Source organism: Sphaeramia orbicularis, chromosome 10 (assembly GCF_902148855.1).
Source record: "Sphaeramia orbicularis chromosome 10, fSphaOr1.1, whole genome shotgun sequence".
NCBI lineage: Eukaryota > Metazoa > Chordata > Actinopteri > Kurtiformes > Apogonidae > Sphaeramia > Sphaeramia orbicularis.
This window is the reverse complement of record NC_043966.1, coordinates 50,980,646-51,001,138: the sequence shown is the minus strand read 5'-3', so window position 1 is coordinate 51,001,138 and position 20,493 is coordinate 50,980,646. Positions and strand designations below refer to the sequence as shown.

General features: G+C 40.5%; 1 protein-coding gene and 1 long non-coding RNA gene across 3 annotated transcripts in view; one reads left to right on the top strand and one right to left on the bottom strand.

Annotated features, from left to right (window-relative positions):
- Positions 1–20,493, top strand: part of LOC115426591 (F-BAR and double SH3 domains protein 1-like) — a 34,534-nt gene that overhangs the window by 8,735 nt on the left and 5,306 nt on the right. For both annotated transcript variants that reach the window (XM_030144692.1, XM_030144691.1), the window contains exons 7-17: positions 3,555–3,618; positions 4,415–4,543; positions 5,515–5,637; positions 6,080–6,175; positions 8,563–8,679; positions 9,583–9,687; positions 9,823–9,978; positions 10,175–10,303; positions 12,789–12,872; positions 17,100–17,244; positions 17,382–17,482. In XM_030144692.1, coding sequence (XP_030000552.1) covers positions 3,555–3,618; positions 4,415–4,543; positions 5,515–5,637; positions 6,080–6,175; positions 8,563–8,679; positions 9,583–9,687; positions 9,823–9,978; positions 10,175–10,303; positions 12,789–12,872; positions 17,100–17,244; positions 17,382–17,482 — 1,249 coding nt within the window. The remainder of the gene's footprint in view (positions 1–3,554; positions 3,619–4,414; positions 4,544–5,514; positions 5,638–6,079; positions 6,176–8,562; positions 8,680–9,582; positions 9,688–9,822; positions 9,979–10,174; positions 10,304–12,788; positions 12,873–17,099; positions 17,245–17,381; positions 17,483–20,493) is intronic.
- On the bottom strand, positions 1,433–19,314 carry LOC115426592 (uncharacterized). The gene is made up of 3 exons (XR_003936372.1): positions 18,874–19,314; positions 2,321–2,330; positions 1,433–1,444 (listed from the first exon to the last, which is right to left on the bottom strand). It is a non-coding gene; the product is annotated as an uncharacterized LOC115426592 (long non-coding RNA).

Here is a 20,493-nt window from a genome sequence, read left to right as displayed (position 1 = left end):
AAGCAAGATGATGTTATCTGGAAAAAAAAAAACATAAAACTGAGAAGAGGTACATGTCATGTCTATGTCTATTTGTCTCATTCAAACAAAAGGTGTGATTTGTGAAGGTTAGCAATGTAGTGGATTATGAAAATGTACATCACATACATCATGTTTTACAAATGCAAAATATATATTCTACAAAGACTGAAAAGGTAACACACTACATAGCTGCTATTTTTGTGCTGATGGTTTTCTCATAAATTCTTCCTCCTTCACTTTGTTTTTACAATAAAAGGGTCAAAGTTGCATTTGCCACATTATATTTTGGACCGTTTTAGCTTAACATCATAAAGATGTAGAGATCACCAGAGGTTGACTGCAAAATATGCTACAGAACTATTGAGAAATTGTGGAACAATGAACATATAGAATGATGTTGATCAATGTGACATTGCAAAGACTTTCATAATATAATCAAAGATTCTGAATCTGAAGAGAATCTGAAGGGATCTTTGTGCATAACATTAAAAACACATGAGTCTTCCAGATACCACTGTCTGTAAAGTAATAATGCATGTACAAAGTTCACCATGTCATCTGTAATGCAGGTTAAAGCTCTGTCATGTTAAGAGGAAGCCATATGTACATGTCACCATATTCTCTGGGGAAAAGCACATTTAAATTGGACTGAGGAAAAGTGTAAATCTGCTCTGTAGTCAGATGAATCAGACTTTTAAATTCCTTTTGGAGAACATGGATGCCACATCCTCGAGACTAAAATGGAGAGGGACCACTCAGCTTGTGTTCAGCATTCGGTTCAAAAGCCCACATCTCTGATGATACGGGGTACATTAGTGCCTATGGAATGGCCAGCTTGCACCTCTGGACAGACATCATCAGTGCTCAAAGGTATACGGTATGTATTTTTCAGGGAAGGCCTTGCATATTTTAGCCAGCCATGTTACGGTGGTTGAAAACAGAGGACTCAAATGCTGAAGGGGCAAGTGCTGAAGGGAAATCAACGAATTTATTAACAAAAATAACAACTAAAACATGGAAACACACACAAAACCTGAGTCATAGTCCGAGTGGGTAAATGTCCGGGTTGTGGATCTTATAGAGATGATGAGATGGATCAGCGTCGTGCAGCTGCAGCACTGAGCCTTAAATAGGCTAACTGGATGAAGTGCTGCAGTTGCGTGACCGTCAACAGGTGAATCAGATCATGGGTGATGTGAGGGTGATGTGGAGAGGGAGGAGCCGGCAGTCCCACCGCCACAGATGGTGACAAGCCATTGCTAAACTCCATCCACTGAAATGCATGGCTTTGTAGTAAAAGGTTCTGTGCACAATCTAGACCTTTCACCAAATGAGACATTTGACAGACCATGAAACAAAATAGGTTTCTAGAACGTGCTTAGGCAGCTGACAATGATATCACCAGGGCCTCCATACCTGACAGCTAACTAATCCACAATGCACCAGACCCGTATATTTCCTTATGGGGGCGATGGGTCCACAGGAGGATGTTCTTGTGTTGCTCCTTTGGGATGAGTAAAGGCGGGTTCCATGGCCAAGGGCCCGACCACCAGGTGCTCACCAGCCAACCCCGCAGATCTGGCTCCACAGTGGAGCCCCAGTAACTCTGATCTGGGTGAGGGTATCTGGATATTTTGCTCACCTCTGATCACACAGGTCAAGACTCTGCCAAGGTGGCTGATTTTGTTTGTAATGTTTACTGACAGAATTTCTAAGTGCAGCCAGGGGGCAGAGGGGATCCAGTTTGGGGGCCTCAGGGTTGCACCTCTGCTTTTTGCAGATGATGGCTTCATCAAACTGTGACTTCCAGCTTGCACTAAGATGGTTTACAGCCGAGTGTGAAGCAGCCAGGATGAAGGTTAGCAATGAACGTTAGCACCTCCAACTGTTGGGTCCATGGTCCTCAGGTAGATTTGGGCAGTGTCAGCAGTGATGTAGAAGCTGTCCAGTCTGTTTTGGTGATGAAGGGCTAGAATGAAAAAGCAAAGCTCTGGACTTTACTGGTCTATCAATGTTCCTTCTCTCACCTATGGTCACAAGCTGGGTGTAGTGACCTTCAGAATAAAATCGCAGATACAAGAGGTGGAAATGAGGATGGTTGGACTCTCCCTTGGAGATTAGGCAAGGGGGTCGGCCATCTGGCAGTGGCTCAGAGTAGAGCCGTTGACATTGAGAGAGGCCATTTGAGGTGGTTCAAGGATCAGGTTAGGATGACTCCTAGATGCTTCCCTCATGAAGTGTTTTATGGGCATGTCCAACCAGGAAGAGAACCAAGGGCAGACCCAGATCCTGGAGAGACTATACTGTATCTCTGGGCTCACCTAGGAACACCTTGGAAGCCCTCCTGAGGAACTAGAGGAGGTGGCTGGGGAGAGGGAAGCCGGGGCTGCTGCTGTCGTGAAATAGACATCTTAGATCAAAATGAGGCCTCAGTCAGACTGGGCTTTGCTCTGTTCACAAAGAATCGGCCTTCAACTGAATCACCAGAAGTCAGCACACAAGGCAACAGAGTTTTATTGTCAACAAAAAACCCAAGAGCAATTCACAGTGACATGAAGCACACCAGAACTACTCTGAGCCACATGGCTCAGACCTTTACCTTATATACATTTAGCAAATGCTAATTTCATTAAATATCATGATTGTTTTGGCACAAATTTCTACTGAAGCAGGAGAGGGTCTCCCAAATATGACCTTCACTTATGGCCTACTTCCGTTGCTGAGTATAGCATTTCTTTTGTGAGCCTCAGTTTCTTCTCCCCCCTTCCCTGAGGGGGTGGCGTTGCTTCAGTCATTTTCTATTACTCAGAGCAGCTCATGAGCAGGTCAAAGGCCTGTCTAAAGGCCTAATTATCCCAAGTTGTGATATTATACCAGAAACACACATATATGGTAAATATTACATACAGTGAACATTTTAAACTATTCTCAACTCTTTTTGTTTGATAATATAGTTGTTTGGTTATATGCCTCTGGGCATTCTCCATGCATTACCTCATTGCTTTTTTTTTTTGCAAAGCAGTATGAATCCAATTGTTGCAAATCCGCTTTCTGAGATTGGACACCGCACTGCCCCCATGACCCAAAGATGGATGGATGAAACAAAAATATGATAACAAACACCCAGCACTGTTGATCAGCTAGAATCATACATCAGTCAAAAATGAGACAACATTCCTCTCCCCAAAACTCCATCAGCTGGTCTCCTCGGTTCCAGACATTGTTGACAGACTTTTGTTAATCTGTCATCTGCCATCAAACTCAGATTTTTCCTCATCTCATTTTTTTTTTTACTTTATACAATTGTATCTACAGCTGGGCCTTCATGTGTCTTTCTGTGTCACATGACAGTGTGTTTGACACTGAAATGTTTTTCATTTTCGAAGTTTCAACATTTGATAAGTTTTTATAGTTCAATTGTAAATTCTCGTCATTGCGCTTTGTCTTCATTTACATTTTCCACACCATCCTCAAATTTTTGCAGTTGGCTTTGTAATGTTCAAGTCATACATACAAGTGTGTTTGTCTTCCAGAGCAAGAAAGAGTGAACATGGACTCTTCCACTTTAAAACAGGATTACATAAAATGACAGCTAAGGTAACCTATTTGCCAAAATAAAATGTCATACATTTCTGCAAACTATGTGTTCAACGTTCTGAACCAAAAAACATGGACATCAGGATTTGTGTTTTTACTTTTCACACATCTGTATTATAGTATTTATCAGGTATGTATCAGGTTTTGTCTTTAAAAAAAAAAAAAAAGGTTAAATATATATGTTGCACACATTTCTATTCATTGTCTGAAAATCCTGGCAAAAATTACAAATTATGGCAATGACTGTAAAGGCAGTGTAGTGACCAGCCCCATAATGCAGTAGGAACATGCAAGTTAGGAAACTTTTTCCAAATACACTTGAGAGCATCTTTCTGTTGGAAACAGTCACCATTTTGGAGTTTGGAATCCAGTTCTAATAATGCTTGTGTGATTGGTATAGAACGTCTTGGATTTTGTATTTCCACCTTCCCTCCCACCTACCTTGACAACAAACAAAAGTTAGAAGATTGTTCGATGACAAATTAGAAGAGACTGGAATGCCTTTATTGTCACAAGTAGCACAACAACATTAAAAAGTCTAACACCTTTTCATTGCAGTCTTTCAAAAAACAAAAATCTCATGTGAGTATATCATCAGTAAATTATACAGTATAGCATATGAGTTATTGCTAGTACATAATAGAGTTATAGAACTGTGATTAAATCGTAGTGACATAATTCAAAACCATGGTTTGCAGAAACACATGGTTACTTTAAAAAAAAAAAAAAAGAAAAAGAAAAAAAAATTCCAAAAAGAATCCCAATTAACTGCATTTTTTTGTTGTCATGCATCCAGCTCAGTGCTAGGTTGAAGGAGTGTGACGACCGTCTGATTGAAGTTCGCAATGACTACCTGCTGGCGTTAGCTGCAGTCAGCGCCCATCAACGGCATTACTATACGAATGATTTACCCAGCATAATGGAGGTAATACCCACAAACACATGCTCATGTCTTGCATAAACACTGGAAAACATCGGATAAAATAAAATACTCATCACCACTGAGAAGAATAATTCTTCAAAAGCTGAGGGGCTCTACAAAGATGAATGCTTACCTCCTGTGCATACAAAGAAGAATGTCAAAATCCAGGTGACTGATCTATTGTTAAAAAATGTGATTTAGTGATCTATGAGCAAGAGAACCAAAAACATTGATGACAAGTAGAGTATATTTCAGTGATAGGATGTATTATAAAACACTGTTGTCATACATATCACAGCATATAAGTGAACATTGGATATTGATAGACTGATTATTGCTACTGGTCTATCTACACGTCAATTGAAAATTGTTACTTTTTCTTTTTTTTTTTTCAAATATCATCATATCCTACCTTCTGTTTATTACTTTGTTAGTCATCTGTTCCAAACTGCTGTTCCCTTGGTGTGAAGCCAAAATATTTTAATCAAAATACAATGAACAGTTAGAAAAAAGTCAGCACATTCTTAGGTAGTAGTGTAACTATATTGCAATTGAAATTCCTAAAGTCTTGTCTTGTTTTGTCGTATGTATCACCTTCTTATGTATTTTACATGGTTATTTTTTTCTTAACCCTTTTGCGTTATTCTCATCTTGTCACATTATTTCCTATCATGTCCATCCCCCTATGTTTCATAAATAGTTGTTGTCTTATGTCTCTTATACTGTTTTTGTTTTGTTACATCTTGTTACGTTTCTTATGTCCTCTTTGTCTTGTTAGATCTTCAGTCATTTGTGTCTTATTACATCTTCTATATTATTTTCATCTTACTGTAGATATCTCACATTGGTTTCATCATGCTACATTTTAACTTGTTTTGTGTTTTACATCATTTTTATCCTGATTCACTTATCATTAAGACTGTTGGACAAAAATAAGACTTTTGAAGTCTGTCTTCACTTTTTGTCTTCTTTAGCAAATGGATGAGGATGTTTATGACAACTTCCGAAGCCACTTCACTCGGCTGTGTGGGACAGAGATGGACACATGTTTGTCCACACACAAACACTACAGCAGGATATGGGACAGTGTTACTAAGGTGTGTACAAATATGCTGCAGTGACTCCTCTGAAATCAGACATTAGACATTCCCCACCTCCTCTCTAGAAGACACGAAGTAGTGAAGTAGTGACTGAAAGTAATGAAAAATTAAAAAAAGAGGAAAATAGAACAGCACAGTGAGATCTGTTGTACTTCTCACCAGTGTGTGACCATGGAATGAATGAATAATGGATTCAATGTAAGTGCTTCAAGTGCCTAGAAATGTGCTATATAAACCCAATCCATTATTATCAAGAAGAGGGGAAACCCTGCATTTGTGTTTACTGGTAATTCCAGACATAAAATGAAACTTCGGTTTTCAAAATACATCGGCATCAGGTGCATTGGTGCCTTTAATTGCGCACATCTAAGACATTTCAAGGTGTTGTTTCTCATGGCAATAATTATTGAATTTGTTCCTGTTTCATACTGATTTCCAGGTGACCAGAGAAAGAAATGTTCAACAGTTTCTACAGGAATCTATTACTTTCAGTAAAATACCTGAATTCACCTTCCAGTCAGCTCCACATGACAAGGTGTGTTGGCATGTTTGTGTGTGACCTGCAGAGGAACACTGGACATTTTTAGTCAGGCATGAAAAAAAGCCACCTTGAAATCAGCAAAATGCAAAATCACTGTGAGAAATATGGTAGCAGAGAGAGCCCTACATACTTCATCTTTAGAAAATCCATACAAATTGATATAAAATGCAAATTAAGAAAACATCTTCATCAATACTCATGTATTGCACATACTTAGCAGAATACAATTATAATTAAAAAAAAAAAATTAAATGCTGCAAAACTCACAACACAAATATTCACAGTTTTATTTGGGTGTGCTTGTGAGTGTGTGCAATATTTGAGACTTTGTTGTCAAGCTGAAGAAGCCATTTTCTTGATATGCATATTAACATGCATTCTGTCAAGCTGCAGTGCATTGAATTGTTTTGACCATCATACAAAAGTGGTAATGTTTGAACAAGAAAAGAGTGGAGTTTGGGAAGCATGAGAGGTGATAGCAGAGAGTCAAAGTCCCACCCCTTACATTTAAGGGGAAGAAGTACATTTTTTGGTCCCATTTGAACTTTGTCATCATTTACATCTATGATATCTGTCAAATTAAAAGACAATTTTGCAAGTCAAGAAAGTCGTCATCTATGGTAAAACGCATAGTATCAGACTGAAAATAAGAAATACAAAGACTAGACACCTGAAAGTCACAGAGGTGACATCATCGTAACTATGCCTCTGCAGCTTCAACATGACCAGACTGTAGTGATTTTCACATTTTTTAATACTTTTTCACCTTTTTCCAATTACAATAAAATATGTCAAGGTAGCAGCAGTTTTGGTGTTGATGACATGCATCACATGTGATGAGATGAAGTCTGTGGTTTTAATACAAAACTTGATGTTTCTTTTCTATCTTTGCCACCAACTGTGACTTCATACAAATATTTTTCTGAATTGCATTCTCTCACCATTGACCACCATTAAATTTTTCTCCAAATATGTCCCATGGGACACAGCAGAAAGAGTAGGACTTCTACTCTATTAAACTCACTGAAATAAATAATCCTACTTATTTTACTTGATACACAGCGGAAAGGCTACTTCCAGTATTTAAGAGATAAAATCTGCTAAAAACTGAAGACAATTTTAGACAAAAGTAAGACAACTTTATCTTGTTTAACTTCTTACAAAATAGAATAAAATTTAACTGATTTGATATTAAATAAATGGATGCTTTTCTGGTCCTAATGAATTAAAGATTAACGGCATTTCCTTTTATTTTTGGACAAAATTTTTATTTTGAATTTTTGTTTCTATTTGATTGGCAAAAAAATCATGTTCTGTTTTATAACTACAAAAACCATACCAATATTTTATTTATCCTAAACACTTATGTAATGTACTGGTGTCAGGAAGTAGTCACATTTTAAATTGAGATGATGTAGTGATGGCTAACAAAAACTTATTACTTACACTGCGTGACTATACTACAAATTAGAAAGTGTGTTACAATGCCACAGAGTAATTTCAGCCACTTGCTAAGTGTTAGCACACACTGTTGTGTTTATAACAGTAATGCCATATAATGTAGATGTATTATCACACTGGACTACTATGCAAAAGTCATCGGTCAACATTAGGTTTTCTGGTTTAGTAAAGTAATAATGACCAAACATATGCATTTCTCAGTCCTTGTATTAAGATACAATCTGGATATATGGGAAGTATGCACAGCATTAAAAACAAAAATATCAGGAAAAAAAGAGCTTCTATAAATCAAAGAGGTCATATTTACTGTGACCTCCTTTTGCATTTAACATGTCTTTAACCCTTTTGTTCAGACAATTTAAGATTTATTGCATTCATTTTCTGAAATTTCATGGCAGGTTTCATTCAACACGTTTCCAACTGTTTGTGTAATTTCTTGTCATGGGGTCAGGGGCCATGCTAAAGAGTGACTTTAACCTTTACAACTCATTTAGTTCAGTTTTGTGTGTCTTTTAAGGTTGTACATATACTTCCCATTTACGACTGTATCTGACGAAAACCGAATGAGAAATAAATATACATGCTCATTTCAACCCTGCAAAAAACAAAGTTAAAGGTGGCCTAAAGGACTAAGTACTGTAAGTCAATTCTGAACTATTTTAATGCTAACTGCTGGGGTTATATCATGGCACTTGGCTTTTAATTGGCATTAAGAAGAGCAGAGTTATCTTTTAAGGGGGAAAAAAACTGTTTTACTCTAGAAACAGCAAATCTTATCAGAAAATCTTGATAAGCAAGTTTAATCAACACAAATGTGGCAGAATATCTTGATATTTAATATGATAAACATGATGTAAAATTGTGGAAGTGAAAGACATTTGCGTTGAAGGATTTGCCTAAAAGCTGTTGCTGCTTTTCAGGTGTGTGTCCTGCAGGATGTCTGTCCCTCTCAAGGAGAGGGCTGTTTGGTTCGGGAGGTGAAGAAGTGGGCCTCCAAGGCAGCTAAAGACTACAAGATATTCACCCACGGACAGAGGGTAGGACCACCAGAACAGACAGCTCTGCCATGTTGATGCAATGTGTCTGTTATGAAAGAAAGCTAATAGACTATTCATGAGACTTCCAAGATTTGTAAGTTATGTAATTGTATTAATTGTATTTAACACAATGTGAGTCAAGAGCCACAGATGACAGTGAAGAATATCATGTGAATATATGAAAAACATATTTCATAATCAGCCAATATAAAAAAAACCTCAGTGATAGAAACAGCGTATGAGAATACACATGCTGCTGGCGGGGGTGAAAAAACCCCACCACAGTCAGATTAAGACTGTCAGCAAATAATTTCAGGAATTCAAGAGAACTGTTTTGTATTGTTATTGATAATTAGAAATCAGACCATAACTGAATTAAATGAACTGTTCTTAAATATTAACATGTACACAAAAGCTTTAAACACTAAGCCACAACCACAACCAAACCATCAGCGATATGTTTATGTTTTTAATTTATTATTATTATTATTATTATTATTATTATTATTATTATTATTATTATTGTTATTGTTATTATTTTATAACTAAATTTAGAAATGTATTTTCAAACAAGGTTTAAATGCATTAATATCAATCTACCTTATTTTACCTAGAATGTGTGATCAGTAGCTCAGGCTACAATATCATTCAAATTCAACTAACCTAGTTCTAAGTTCAATAGTACATTAGCTAATGTTACTTGCACCTGTTTTATTATAATGTGGATGTCAAAAGACCTACTGTCAATGGGTAGTGGTGATGAAAACAACTCCATCCACTCTGTTCCATGTCATGTTTTGATTGAGCGATCCTAACAGTGGAGATGACATATGACTCTACAGCTGGGAGTGGTCAGTGCTGATTTTAACAGTTTGTCTTGTGATTCTTGTGTCTGTGTGTCAGGCTCTGCAGACTTTAGAGAGTCGGTTGAAGCTCTTGTCAGGGGAGACAGGGCTCAGCGTGGAGCAGAAGATAAGTGAGGTGCAGGAGAGTGTCAGGAAAGCAAGGGTACCTGCTCTTTGATTGTCATAAAAACATATGTTCTACAACTCAAATGAAGTTGTATGTTCTCTTCATCTGATGACACTAATTGGTGCACTTGCAAACCCTCCCCACTACCGTCTGTCTGTCTGTATCTTTCAGCTCAGCAGGGTGAAGGCAGAGGCCCGTCTGGCTCTGTTGTCAGAGAGTGTCACAGGGATCGAACTGTGGCTTGACAGTGCAATGAACCAGGCAGAGGAGGAGCTGGAGAGGGAGAGGAGGCTCAGTGAGCAGAGGAAGTCCACAGAGGATTTTTCAGTATGAAAACATTCAGTAAACAGAGAAGTATACGAAACATGACAGTAAAACATCTTATCCACTTTTTAATGATTAAAACTGACATGGAGTTCAGATAGAAAACTGTCCCTGGGCTGTCGGTCTTGATTCTTAGGCAAGAATAAAGTAAAGAGTAAAATACTTAAAGAGCATCAGTATATCCTTGTGTGTTTTCCAGGAGGATGAGTTTGAGCTGACGGACTTTGAGGACTACGAGGACGAGAATGGAGACATCTTCGCTGATCCAGCTTCGACACCTGGAGGGTGTGTTTACCCCACAGCCTGCAGAGTGATCTATAGTTTTCAGGTATATCCCGTCAAAGTCTGCTCAAGTAGAACACAGTCTAAAAGAACAGAGAATACATGTGACCTATTCTTCTGTGTTACTTCAAACACATATCATTAGCCTCATAGCACAAGTGCAGAAGTCATATTTTTGTAGCTGTACTCTCCTAACACTGCTGCTTCATTTTGTATCATTGGCTATAGGAATAGCTTTTAGTGTCTGTATTAAACATTTGACTGAAGCACTATCTAAACTACATCAGTTTAAAGATGGTTCCAATTTAACCTGAGCCTAACACTAACCCTAAAATGGGCCACCAGCGGTCCAGTGGATGTTAAGAGGAAAGCATTCAAAAATGACAACATTATCATTGATAAATGTGCCATTGCTAAAGACGACAATGTACTAGGGATGGGAAGATTATCCAATACAATCAATACACTGACATGCGCATGCACGATCCGAGTGCACCGGTAGAGAAGCTGCAAGTGAATGAAAAGTTTGGAATGATATCGCAATCAGTTATTGAATGTTTGTCGATAAAATGTGATCCGTTCAATGGAATATATTTGTACTCTGAAGTGTTACTATTTATTTGGGTAAAGTTTTTCTTTTCTGTAGACCCACGTTAATGTACGTCACATGTTCGTGGATGTGTACACTGTATACACCAGTATGAGCTCTGTGGATGGACTGTGGCACGAGCGCCCCGAATGAATACTGTAATGTCTGTATCTGAATCTGACAGACATAGAAGGAGGTGACAACATGTGGTTTCTGAACATGTACTGTTTACTATATCAACTGCATTGAATACTGCCATACATATCAGAGATACTTCCTGAAACAGTGACATACATGTACATATCTAACAGCACATCCCAGAATACCTTGAGCAGGTGTCTGTTAAAGTGACAGAACCTTTTTCTGTTTTACCTACATTACAAATATATTACATTACAAATTGATTCTGCGAGGGAGCAAGAAGTTGAGTGTTAGAAACATGCAGAGAAACGACTTTGGAAACAAAGTCCTAACTTTTTCACCTGACTGTATGTGAGGCACATGTTCTGAAATTGCACAAAAGCCACTTTGTAAAAAGTCATGGTCTTACTTGATAAATAAATAATCAAGCTCATTGAATTGCACTGCATATTGTTTTTACCAGAATAAATGTGTTGAATCAGAATGTGCTTAATCGCTCTGTATCATGATTTGGGTGTGAATCATATCGTATCGCATCATGAGGTGCCACACATGTATCTTTAATATATTGGATCGGAGATGCTGTATCAAAATGCATATCGTATCAACCTTACAACTTAGATTCCCAACCCTACAATGTACTGTACTGTAGGGATATTTACTAAATTAGCAAGGCCCAACCCATCAGTCTTGTAATCTTTGTAATCTTAAAACCACTTGAGTGATCATTGAGCCACTGTAACATTGACTCTGCCCTGTCTTGAAATTAGCCTAACCTCTTCAGACACAGGCGGTGCTGTAGATAGCACCATCACCTCACTGCAAGAAGGTCCTGGGTTCAATTCTGACACCAAGACTTTGCTGTGTGGATTTTGCTTGTTCTTGTTCTTGTTGCTTGAGTAGTCCAGATCCCTCCCACCATCCGAAGACATGCACTAATAGATTAATTGGTCAAGCTAAAATTACCTATAGGTGTGAAAGTGATTGGTTGTTCATTTCTATATGTCAGCCCTGTGATGAACTGGCGACACGTCCAGGGTGTACCCCGCCTTCACCCATAGGTAGCTGGGATAGGTCCCAGCACCATCTTGAGGATAAAGCGGTTCAGAAGATGGATGGATGGATGGATGGATCTTAAGACATAATCTGTAAATGCAGTTAATAGTGAAGCAATCTGAGTAAAATAAATGATAGGCAGCTGCAGTGCAGCTTACCACCACCAGAGTCTGATTAAGTGTAAAGTGCATTTGAGTGCCTAGGAAAGTGAAATCTAATCTAATCCATTATCGTCATTATTATAAAAATAGAATAATCATTTCTGATGCAGTAACCAGTGAGGGGTGATACTTTGGAGGTCACTTTCTGCTACTGCCCCCAGTTCCTGATAATAAAAAGTACACATAACTCCTTTCAGTTTCAACATGATACAACTTGATATAATGTAGTGAATAAAGTACTGGAAGGTAAAATATATCAGAGAATAGAAAATGTTGAGTAACCTAGTGTTCAGAAATCAGCCAGGAGGAATAGGTTAAAATCATCATCATTCACCATATATGAAATCATACTGACTAGTTTGATTAGTATGGGCACATTCATCAGTAAATCTTGTTTGGGAAATTCAGAGACAAAATGTTTTATGTGTGTCATTTGGCCAAAATGGCACACTTTTTTTTTTTTTTTTTTTTTACAGTTATCTTTCCTGAGAGCATAATGTAACTGGTAGTTAATGTTGTGTTGCTTCAATTTTAATGACATGTTAATAATAATGACAAAGGCATATTATTGTTCCCTTTTTTAGGCAAGCCAGTCAGATGAACTATCGGTTATGGAGGGAGAAGAACTTCAAGTGATCGAAGATGGAGACATGGAGGATTGGTTAAAGGTACAACATAGTTTTCAGCAACTAACTCTGCAGGACGTGGAAGTTTTCAGTGAAATCAGAAAACAAAAAACAAAAAAAGAGATGAACTGATGCACTTTAACACCATTCTGTAATGGCAAAAAAGTAATGGAAAAATCACACCGTTTTGGGAAATCCTGTGTTTGTTTGCCGAGGAGAGTTGATGGATTGTAAAAAGAAAACTGTAGTAAGTCCCACCATGTAGTAAAGTTTGTACAGCCTGTAAACCAGGGCTCATCAACCCTGGTCCTACTATCCTGCATGTTTTAGATGTATCCCTCTTCCAACACATCTAATTCAAATGATAAGCCTATCATCAGGCTCTGCAGAAGCCTGATAATGAATGTCAGGTGTGTTGAAGAGGGAAACATCTAAAACATGCAGGATAGTAGCTCTTGAGGACGAGGGTTGGTGACCCCTGCTGTCAACAGCCAATGTATGTCACATTCTGCTGCGCTGCAGCCCCCCCCCACCCCCACCCCCACCCACCTTGCCACACCTCATCAGTTGCAATCAGTTAGACTTGTGCCTCCCACCTCATCAGTCAGCCAGCATATCAGCAGCTCCGGTTCACTCACCCATTGTCAGATTGTCTTCGCAGCATGCACGACTCTCCAAGCACTTTTTCTCTGTCTGACTTCCTGGATTTGATTCTGCCTGTTATTGACCCAGCACACCTTTACCATCAACCATCTGATGTTGAGAGCATGTCTGTGGGGAACTGCAGAGTGGGAGAAACAAACCACCACCTGCTCCTCCTTTCATTTGTTTTTGGAGAAGCTTTGCAAAGTTTTCAGCACAGGAGCCTGTGGTTCAGAGGCAACATGAAACCTGATGAGCATGAGGCAGGGGGACCAGACATGGCCAATTTTCCCATTGACTTTTGTATAGTAGTCCATGAAAGCAACTGGAACACTGTTGCCCTCTGCGGTGCCTTCCTTCACTGCCTGGCAGACTTCATCAAGGGCCAACTGGTCTCCCATGATCTCCCAACCACACTCGATGTGTTGATCGAGTTAGTTAGCAGGATCAACCTCCGCATCCAAGCCTACAGATGGAAGAAGCGACGGGGGCTTTCCAACCGCTCAACTCCTCGAGGTCAGGGCAGCACCTGAGAGGGCCAGAACTTATTCAACTGGGCTGCACTCCCTGACCCCTGAGGAGCGAGAGCATCATCACCAGTATAACCTCTGTCTGTCATGATGCCATTTGGCTTCACCAATGCCCCCAGCTCTGTTTTAGGCCTTGATTAATGATGTGCTGAGGGACATGCTGAGCCACTTTGTCTTTGTCTACTGTGATAACATCCTTATCTTTTCCAAGTCCTGTGAGGAGCATGTCCACCATGTCCAGGCCATCCTTCAGTGCCTCCTCTGTCTCCTTCCTGGGGTACATTGTGGCACAAGGCACCCTACAGATGGACCGGGCGAAGGTCTCCGCCGTCACATCCTTGCAACGCTTCTTGGGGTTTGCCAACTTCTACCGTTGCTTCATCTGCAATTACAGCTGTGTGGTTGCCCCTCTCACAACCCTTACCTCATCCAAGGTACCCCTTTTGTAGACTCTTGCTACCAATGAGGCCCTTCCGACCTTCAAGTCTGGGTTCACTTCTGTACTTGTCCTCCAAACACTACATCCTGAATGTCAGATTGTGGTGGAGTAGGATGCCTCTGATGTGGGGGTGGGAGCCATCCAATCCCAGTGAGTGGTTGCAGACCAGAAGCTCCATCCCTGTGCCTTCTTCTCCTGGCACCTGCGGCAAAAAACTAAGATATTGGCAGCTGCTGGCAGTGAAGCCAGCTCTGGAGGAATGGTGGCAGTGGCTAGAGGGTGCCAAGTTACCCTTGCTGGTATGGACTGAAAAAAATTTAGAATACATCCATACTGAAAAAACACTGAACTCCCATCAAGCAAGATGGTCCCTGTTCTTCACCCACGTTGACTTCACTCTCTCCTACCGCCCTGGGTCCCAAAATACCAAGCCTGATGATCTGTCTCAACAGTTTCACAGGAGAGAGAATCCTACCGAGGGACCAGCCTCCATTCCTCCAGCCCTCTGTATGGTCGCCATCCTGTCCTGGGAGATTGAAGAGAGAGTGAGGTTTGTGATAGAAAAATTTTGAGACAAGAGAGAGTCGCTGGATTCTGAAATCAAAATAATTTACTTGCAAGGAGTCAAGAATATACAGCAAAATACAGCAGATTCTTATAGAGAAATACTGAATGTCACACCCATTGGTTACCTAACCATTCCTGTGTCTCTAAACATTGTGATGTATGTGTCTGGTGACAAAGTTCATGTCCCCCCACCTTCACTATCTCTGGTTTCCGTCCGAGTGCCCTGTCATTGTACAATTGTCTTACAATCCCCTGTCATCTTTGCCATAGCAAGACAAAGTGTTTACAGTTGAGGGGCCCTACAGATAGCTCCAGGGTCAGGAGGCAGCGTTGGCACCTTCCAAGGTAGAAGGAGCTACAGATATCTCCAAGAACAGGAGACACAATGGGTGCTAATCATATTGAGAGGTGTCACTATGACACAACCTTCAAACACACAGTATGAACTGAGAATAGTCTAATCTTGTATTTGTCCAACAGTCTGCTACTGAGGGACAGCTGCGGCCCAGCACTTGTCCTCAGCACTGTCTTTTTGTTCCTTTCGTCTTGAGATCTAGGATAGTGCAATAGGCCCACACTTCCAAACTCACCTGCCATCTGGGCTCCCTGTGAAGTCAGAACATCCTCCTCCAGTGCTTCTGGTAGCCCTCCTTGGTAAAGGACACCCGAGAGTTTGTCAGGGTCTGTCCAGTGTGCAGCCAACACAAACCCCCTCACCAAGCCCCATCTGGACTCCTTCAGCCACTTCCAGGTCCTCATGGCCCATGGTCTCATGTCTCCATGGACTTTGTCACAGGTCTTCTCCTCCTCCAGCGCAAACATCCTCTCTGTGTTGGACTGCTTCAGTAAAATAGTCCACTTTGTGCCCCTACCTAAGCTCCTGTCAGCCACAGAGGCTGCCCAGCTGGTCCTGCTTCATGTCTTCCGTCTGCATGGCCTACCTGTTGATGTGGTGTATGACTGAGGGCCCCAGTTCTGCTCAGTATTTTGGAGGGAGTTTTGTAATCTACTGGTGGCCAACGCCAGCCTTCATCTGGGCTCCACCTCCAGACCAAAGGGCAAAAAGTGCAAGAACCAAAAGATGGAGATGGCATGGTTTCCCAGAATCCCTCCTCCTGGTCAGAGCAGCTTCTCTGGATAGAATATGTCCACAACACTTTGACGAGCTCTGCCACAGGCCTCTCTCCATTCCAAAGTCCTAATGGCTGCCAACCTCTGCTTTTCCAGTCCCTAGAGAGGGAGGTCTCTGATAAATACAAGCCTTCATCTGCATCTGTCAATGATCCTGGTCCCATGCTCACTCTAACCTTCTGCACTCTGTGGCTCATTATGTTGCTGTGGCCAACCGACATTGTACTCCAGCTCCTGCCTATCAGGTTGGCCTGAGGGTGCGGCTCTCTCCTTGGGATCCTCTGCTATGGGTGGACTCCAAGAAGGGGACACCCACATTCATCGGCCAAGCCCCCATCCAAAGGGTCACCAGCGCAACAGCCGTGAGACTGACACTTCCACACTCCTTGCGAAACCACCCCACGTTCAATGTGTCCAGGAGAATCCTTTGTTGCCAGCTGTCCCACCTCCTTCATTGATGCGGGTCCTACCTTCTCCGTGCTATACTTTGTTCCTTGCCATCAGCGTGGGAGGGGACTCCAGTATCTGGTTGACTGGGAGTGCTATGGTTCAGAAGAGGTCTTGGATTCTTGCCCACCACATCCTTGACCTGGACCTTATCTCTGACTTTCACCGTCATCACCCTGACCAACCCTCTAGCACCTCTGGACTATCCAAGGGTCCTTGTCTGGCTGTTCACACCTCTTCCCTTCCTGCCCTCTCAGAGGGGAATTCATCTGCTGGGGAGACATCCTGCAACACAGACTCTGTCCATTCTGGCTCCTCTGATCTTTCAGCTGAGGAGATGCAAACATAAAAACATAAAAAAGTGCAAAGGTTTTCCATTTAAAGGTTTGGAATTGAGATCATGCGAATATATTGTAATATCATCCTGGAATAAAACCATAATTTTTTTTAAAGATAAAAAGAGTTGCCATGCTCTGCCTTCTATACTGTGTTTTTGTGTTTGTCTTTGTGCAGGTGTGTAACTCTTGTGGTCAGGTGGGGTATGTTCCTGAGCATTATGTGCAGTTCCTGTGTTTACCAGCAGAGGACTTCACACAGCTGGACACCTCATTCAACTCCACCTCATCCACAGGGAATATGGAGAGGGAAGGAAGCAGGGGTCAGTGATGTGTTTGCCACTAAATACAGCAGTACTGAACCCATCAACACGTGATAAATAACAGGATTAGTGAGATGAGATTATTATCAGGATGTCGATGTCATTTGAGTGTAAATATAACTGCCATCCCTTCTCAGGTATGGCCAGAGCTCTGTACTCTTATCAGGCCCAGAGTGCAGAGGAGCTGTCTTTCCAGGAGGGAGCACTTATCCACCTGATTCGCTGCAAACATGGAGAGGTGTGTTCTCAGTTCTGCCTCAGTCAAGTTTTCGGCAATTCAATAAGGTCATTTAATCATTGTTTTATCTTTTATTTATACAGATGTAGCTGCATCAGAGCACTTCATCTTTGAGACAAAAATACTGTAGTTACAAGCAGTACATAGATACAATCCAAATACAGTTTACACAAAGCACATCACAGTCACAAGCACACACTCCCCACTGTAGCGGTGGTTACCCATTTAGAGCATAACCTTTAAAATCTGATTTTACATTGCAATGCAGTAACAGACACAGATTGATTTTACATCTACAAAACACATAGTCAAGACATTTTTGTGGTTTTTGAAGAACAGATACTGAGATATCAGATACAAAGTCAGATAGATACAGATAGAAAACCAAAAACCCAGGTATTCATATAAGGATATTTTCTAAAGGTATCAAATTAAGAGTAGGTATTTTCATGTCTGTTTTCTGGAAAGTAGCATGCAAGTAATTTAAGGTCAAATCTATGGCTACTAGTGTTACTATTGATGTGGAAGTTTTATGGCTGCAGGTGGGAGACATCTCTGGTCTCTCTGATGTTCTTCCACACTGTACTCTGGCAGTTGAATTTATGTCATTGTACTCCCATCTAGGTAGTGGAGGTTCATTGAATAACGGTCACAAAGAGCCAAAGACAAACTCGGAGTTTGAGCAGAATTCAAGTCGCAGAAAGTGTTAATTCATACACAAAATAAACACTGAGATGAAATCTTCAGAAACAACTGACTTTTTCATTCTGGGAGACCACTTTTATATCACAAAAAATAGGTTGGGTTTTAGCTGTAGACCATGCCCCTTTTTCCTTTTTTGTCATATTTTGAATATTATTTTAGTTATGTGGGAAGCCCCCCCTCTTGGCTTCATACCTGATAGGGTAAGTTTTAACTGGTGTCTGTCTGGATTGGACAGCATACCGGTATATAAATATGCAGCTATTTCCCAGTATTAGTTACATGAATATGTAACTTTTTTCCAGAATTTTCAAAATTTCCATGAGCTCATGTGTTTTTTTTTGTTCACCACGTTTTTGAAAACTTTCCATGGGCTCATACGTTCTCCCAAGGGAAAAAAATCAGCTACTCTGGTAAAATCTTCATATTACACTAAGAATAACTTCTGGCATGCAGATGAATACAGGCTGAACACTTTTGAATTCAGGTTGAACACTTTGGATTAAAATACTAGTTTCCAGGACACCACACTTTCAGCTGCTCCCTTTAGGTGTTGCCACAACAAATCATCTGCTTCCATTTAAGTTTATTATGATAGTGGAATCTTACAGTGATGTTGCAGATTGAAAGTGAATGAATAGTATGTAGTTTTACTTTTCAGAATAGGAGATATTAAATATGGTCCACACTTACAGTACATATAAAAAGTCTACACACCCTTGTTAAAATGCCAGGTTTTTGTGATGTAAAAAGATTAGACCAAGATAAATCATTTCCAAACTTTTTCCACCATTAATGTAACTTATAACCTCTACAAATCAAATGAAAAACAAACTCAAATCTTTTAGGGAGGGGAAGTAAAAATAAACAACTGAGATAATGTGGTTGTACAAGTGTGTACACCCTCTTATAACTGGGGTTGTGGCTGTTCAGAATTAACCAGTCACATTTAAACTCATGTTAAATGGTAGTCAGCACACACCTGCCACCATTTTAAGTGCCACTGATTAACCCCAAATGAAGTTGGACTGTTCTAGTAAGCTTTTCCTGACATTTTTGTAGTCACATCTTACAGTACAAGCCATGGTCCGCAGAGAGCTTCCAAAGCATCAGAGGGGTCTCATTGTTCAAAGTCAGTCAGAAGAAGGGTACAGAAGAATTTCCAAGGCATAAAATATGCCATGGAACACAGTGAAGACAGTCATCATAAAGTGGAGAAAAAATGGCCCAACAACGACATTACAGAGAACTGGACATCCCTCCAAAACTGATGAAAAGACAAGAAGAAAACTGGTCAGGGTGGCTGTCAAGAGGACGATAGCAACACTGAAGGAGATGTAGCAATTCTTAGCAAATACTTGCGATGTAGTACATATGATGACAATCTCACATGTCTGGGCTATGGGGTAGGGGAGCAAGGCCAAAGCCTTATTTTATGAAGAACAGTACCCAAGCCCAGCTAAATTTTCTAAAAACACATTTTAAATCTCCCAAACGCATCCATGAAAATGTGTTATGGTCAGATGAAACCAAGGTTGAACTTTTTGGCCATAATTCCAAAAGGTGTATTTGATGCGAACACAGCACTGCTCATCACCAAAAGAACACCATACCTACAGTGAAGCATGGTGGTGGCACCATCATGCTTTGGGGCTGTTTTTCTTCAACTGGAACTGGAGCCTTATTCAAGGTGGAGGGAATTCTGAACAGTTCCAAATATCAGTCAAAATTGGCACAAAGCCTTCAGGTTTCTGCTAGCATGACAGTGATCCAAAGCCCACATCCAAATCAACAAAAGAATGGCTTCATCAGAGGAAGATGAGGGTTTTGGAATGGCCCAGCGAGAGTCCAGACCTGAGTCAGAAAGAACATCTGTGGGCTGATCTGGAGAGGGCTCTGCACAGGAGGTACCCTCGAGGTCTGACAGATTTGGAACATTTTTATAAGAAGAGTGGGCAAATATGGCCACATCAAGATGTGCCGTGCTTATGGACTCCAACCCAAAAAGACTGAGTGCAGTAATAAAGGCCAAAGGAGCTGCAACAAAGTCTTAGTTTAAGCGTGTGCATATTTATGCAACCAGGTTATTGTAAGTTTGTTATTTTTCCCCTTAAAGTTTGTTTTTCAATTGATTTGTACAGGTTATAGGTCTCATTAATAGTGGGAAAAAGTTTTGAAATGATTTATTTTGGTCTTATTATTTTACATCACAAAAACCTGGTATTTGAAAAGGGGTATGCAGACTTTTTATGCCCACTGTAAATGGTAGGTGATGGTAATGCACGCTGGGTGCAATTTGCTCTAAAATG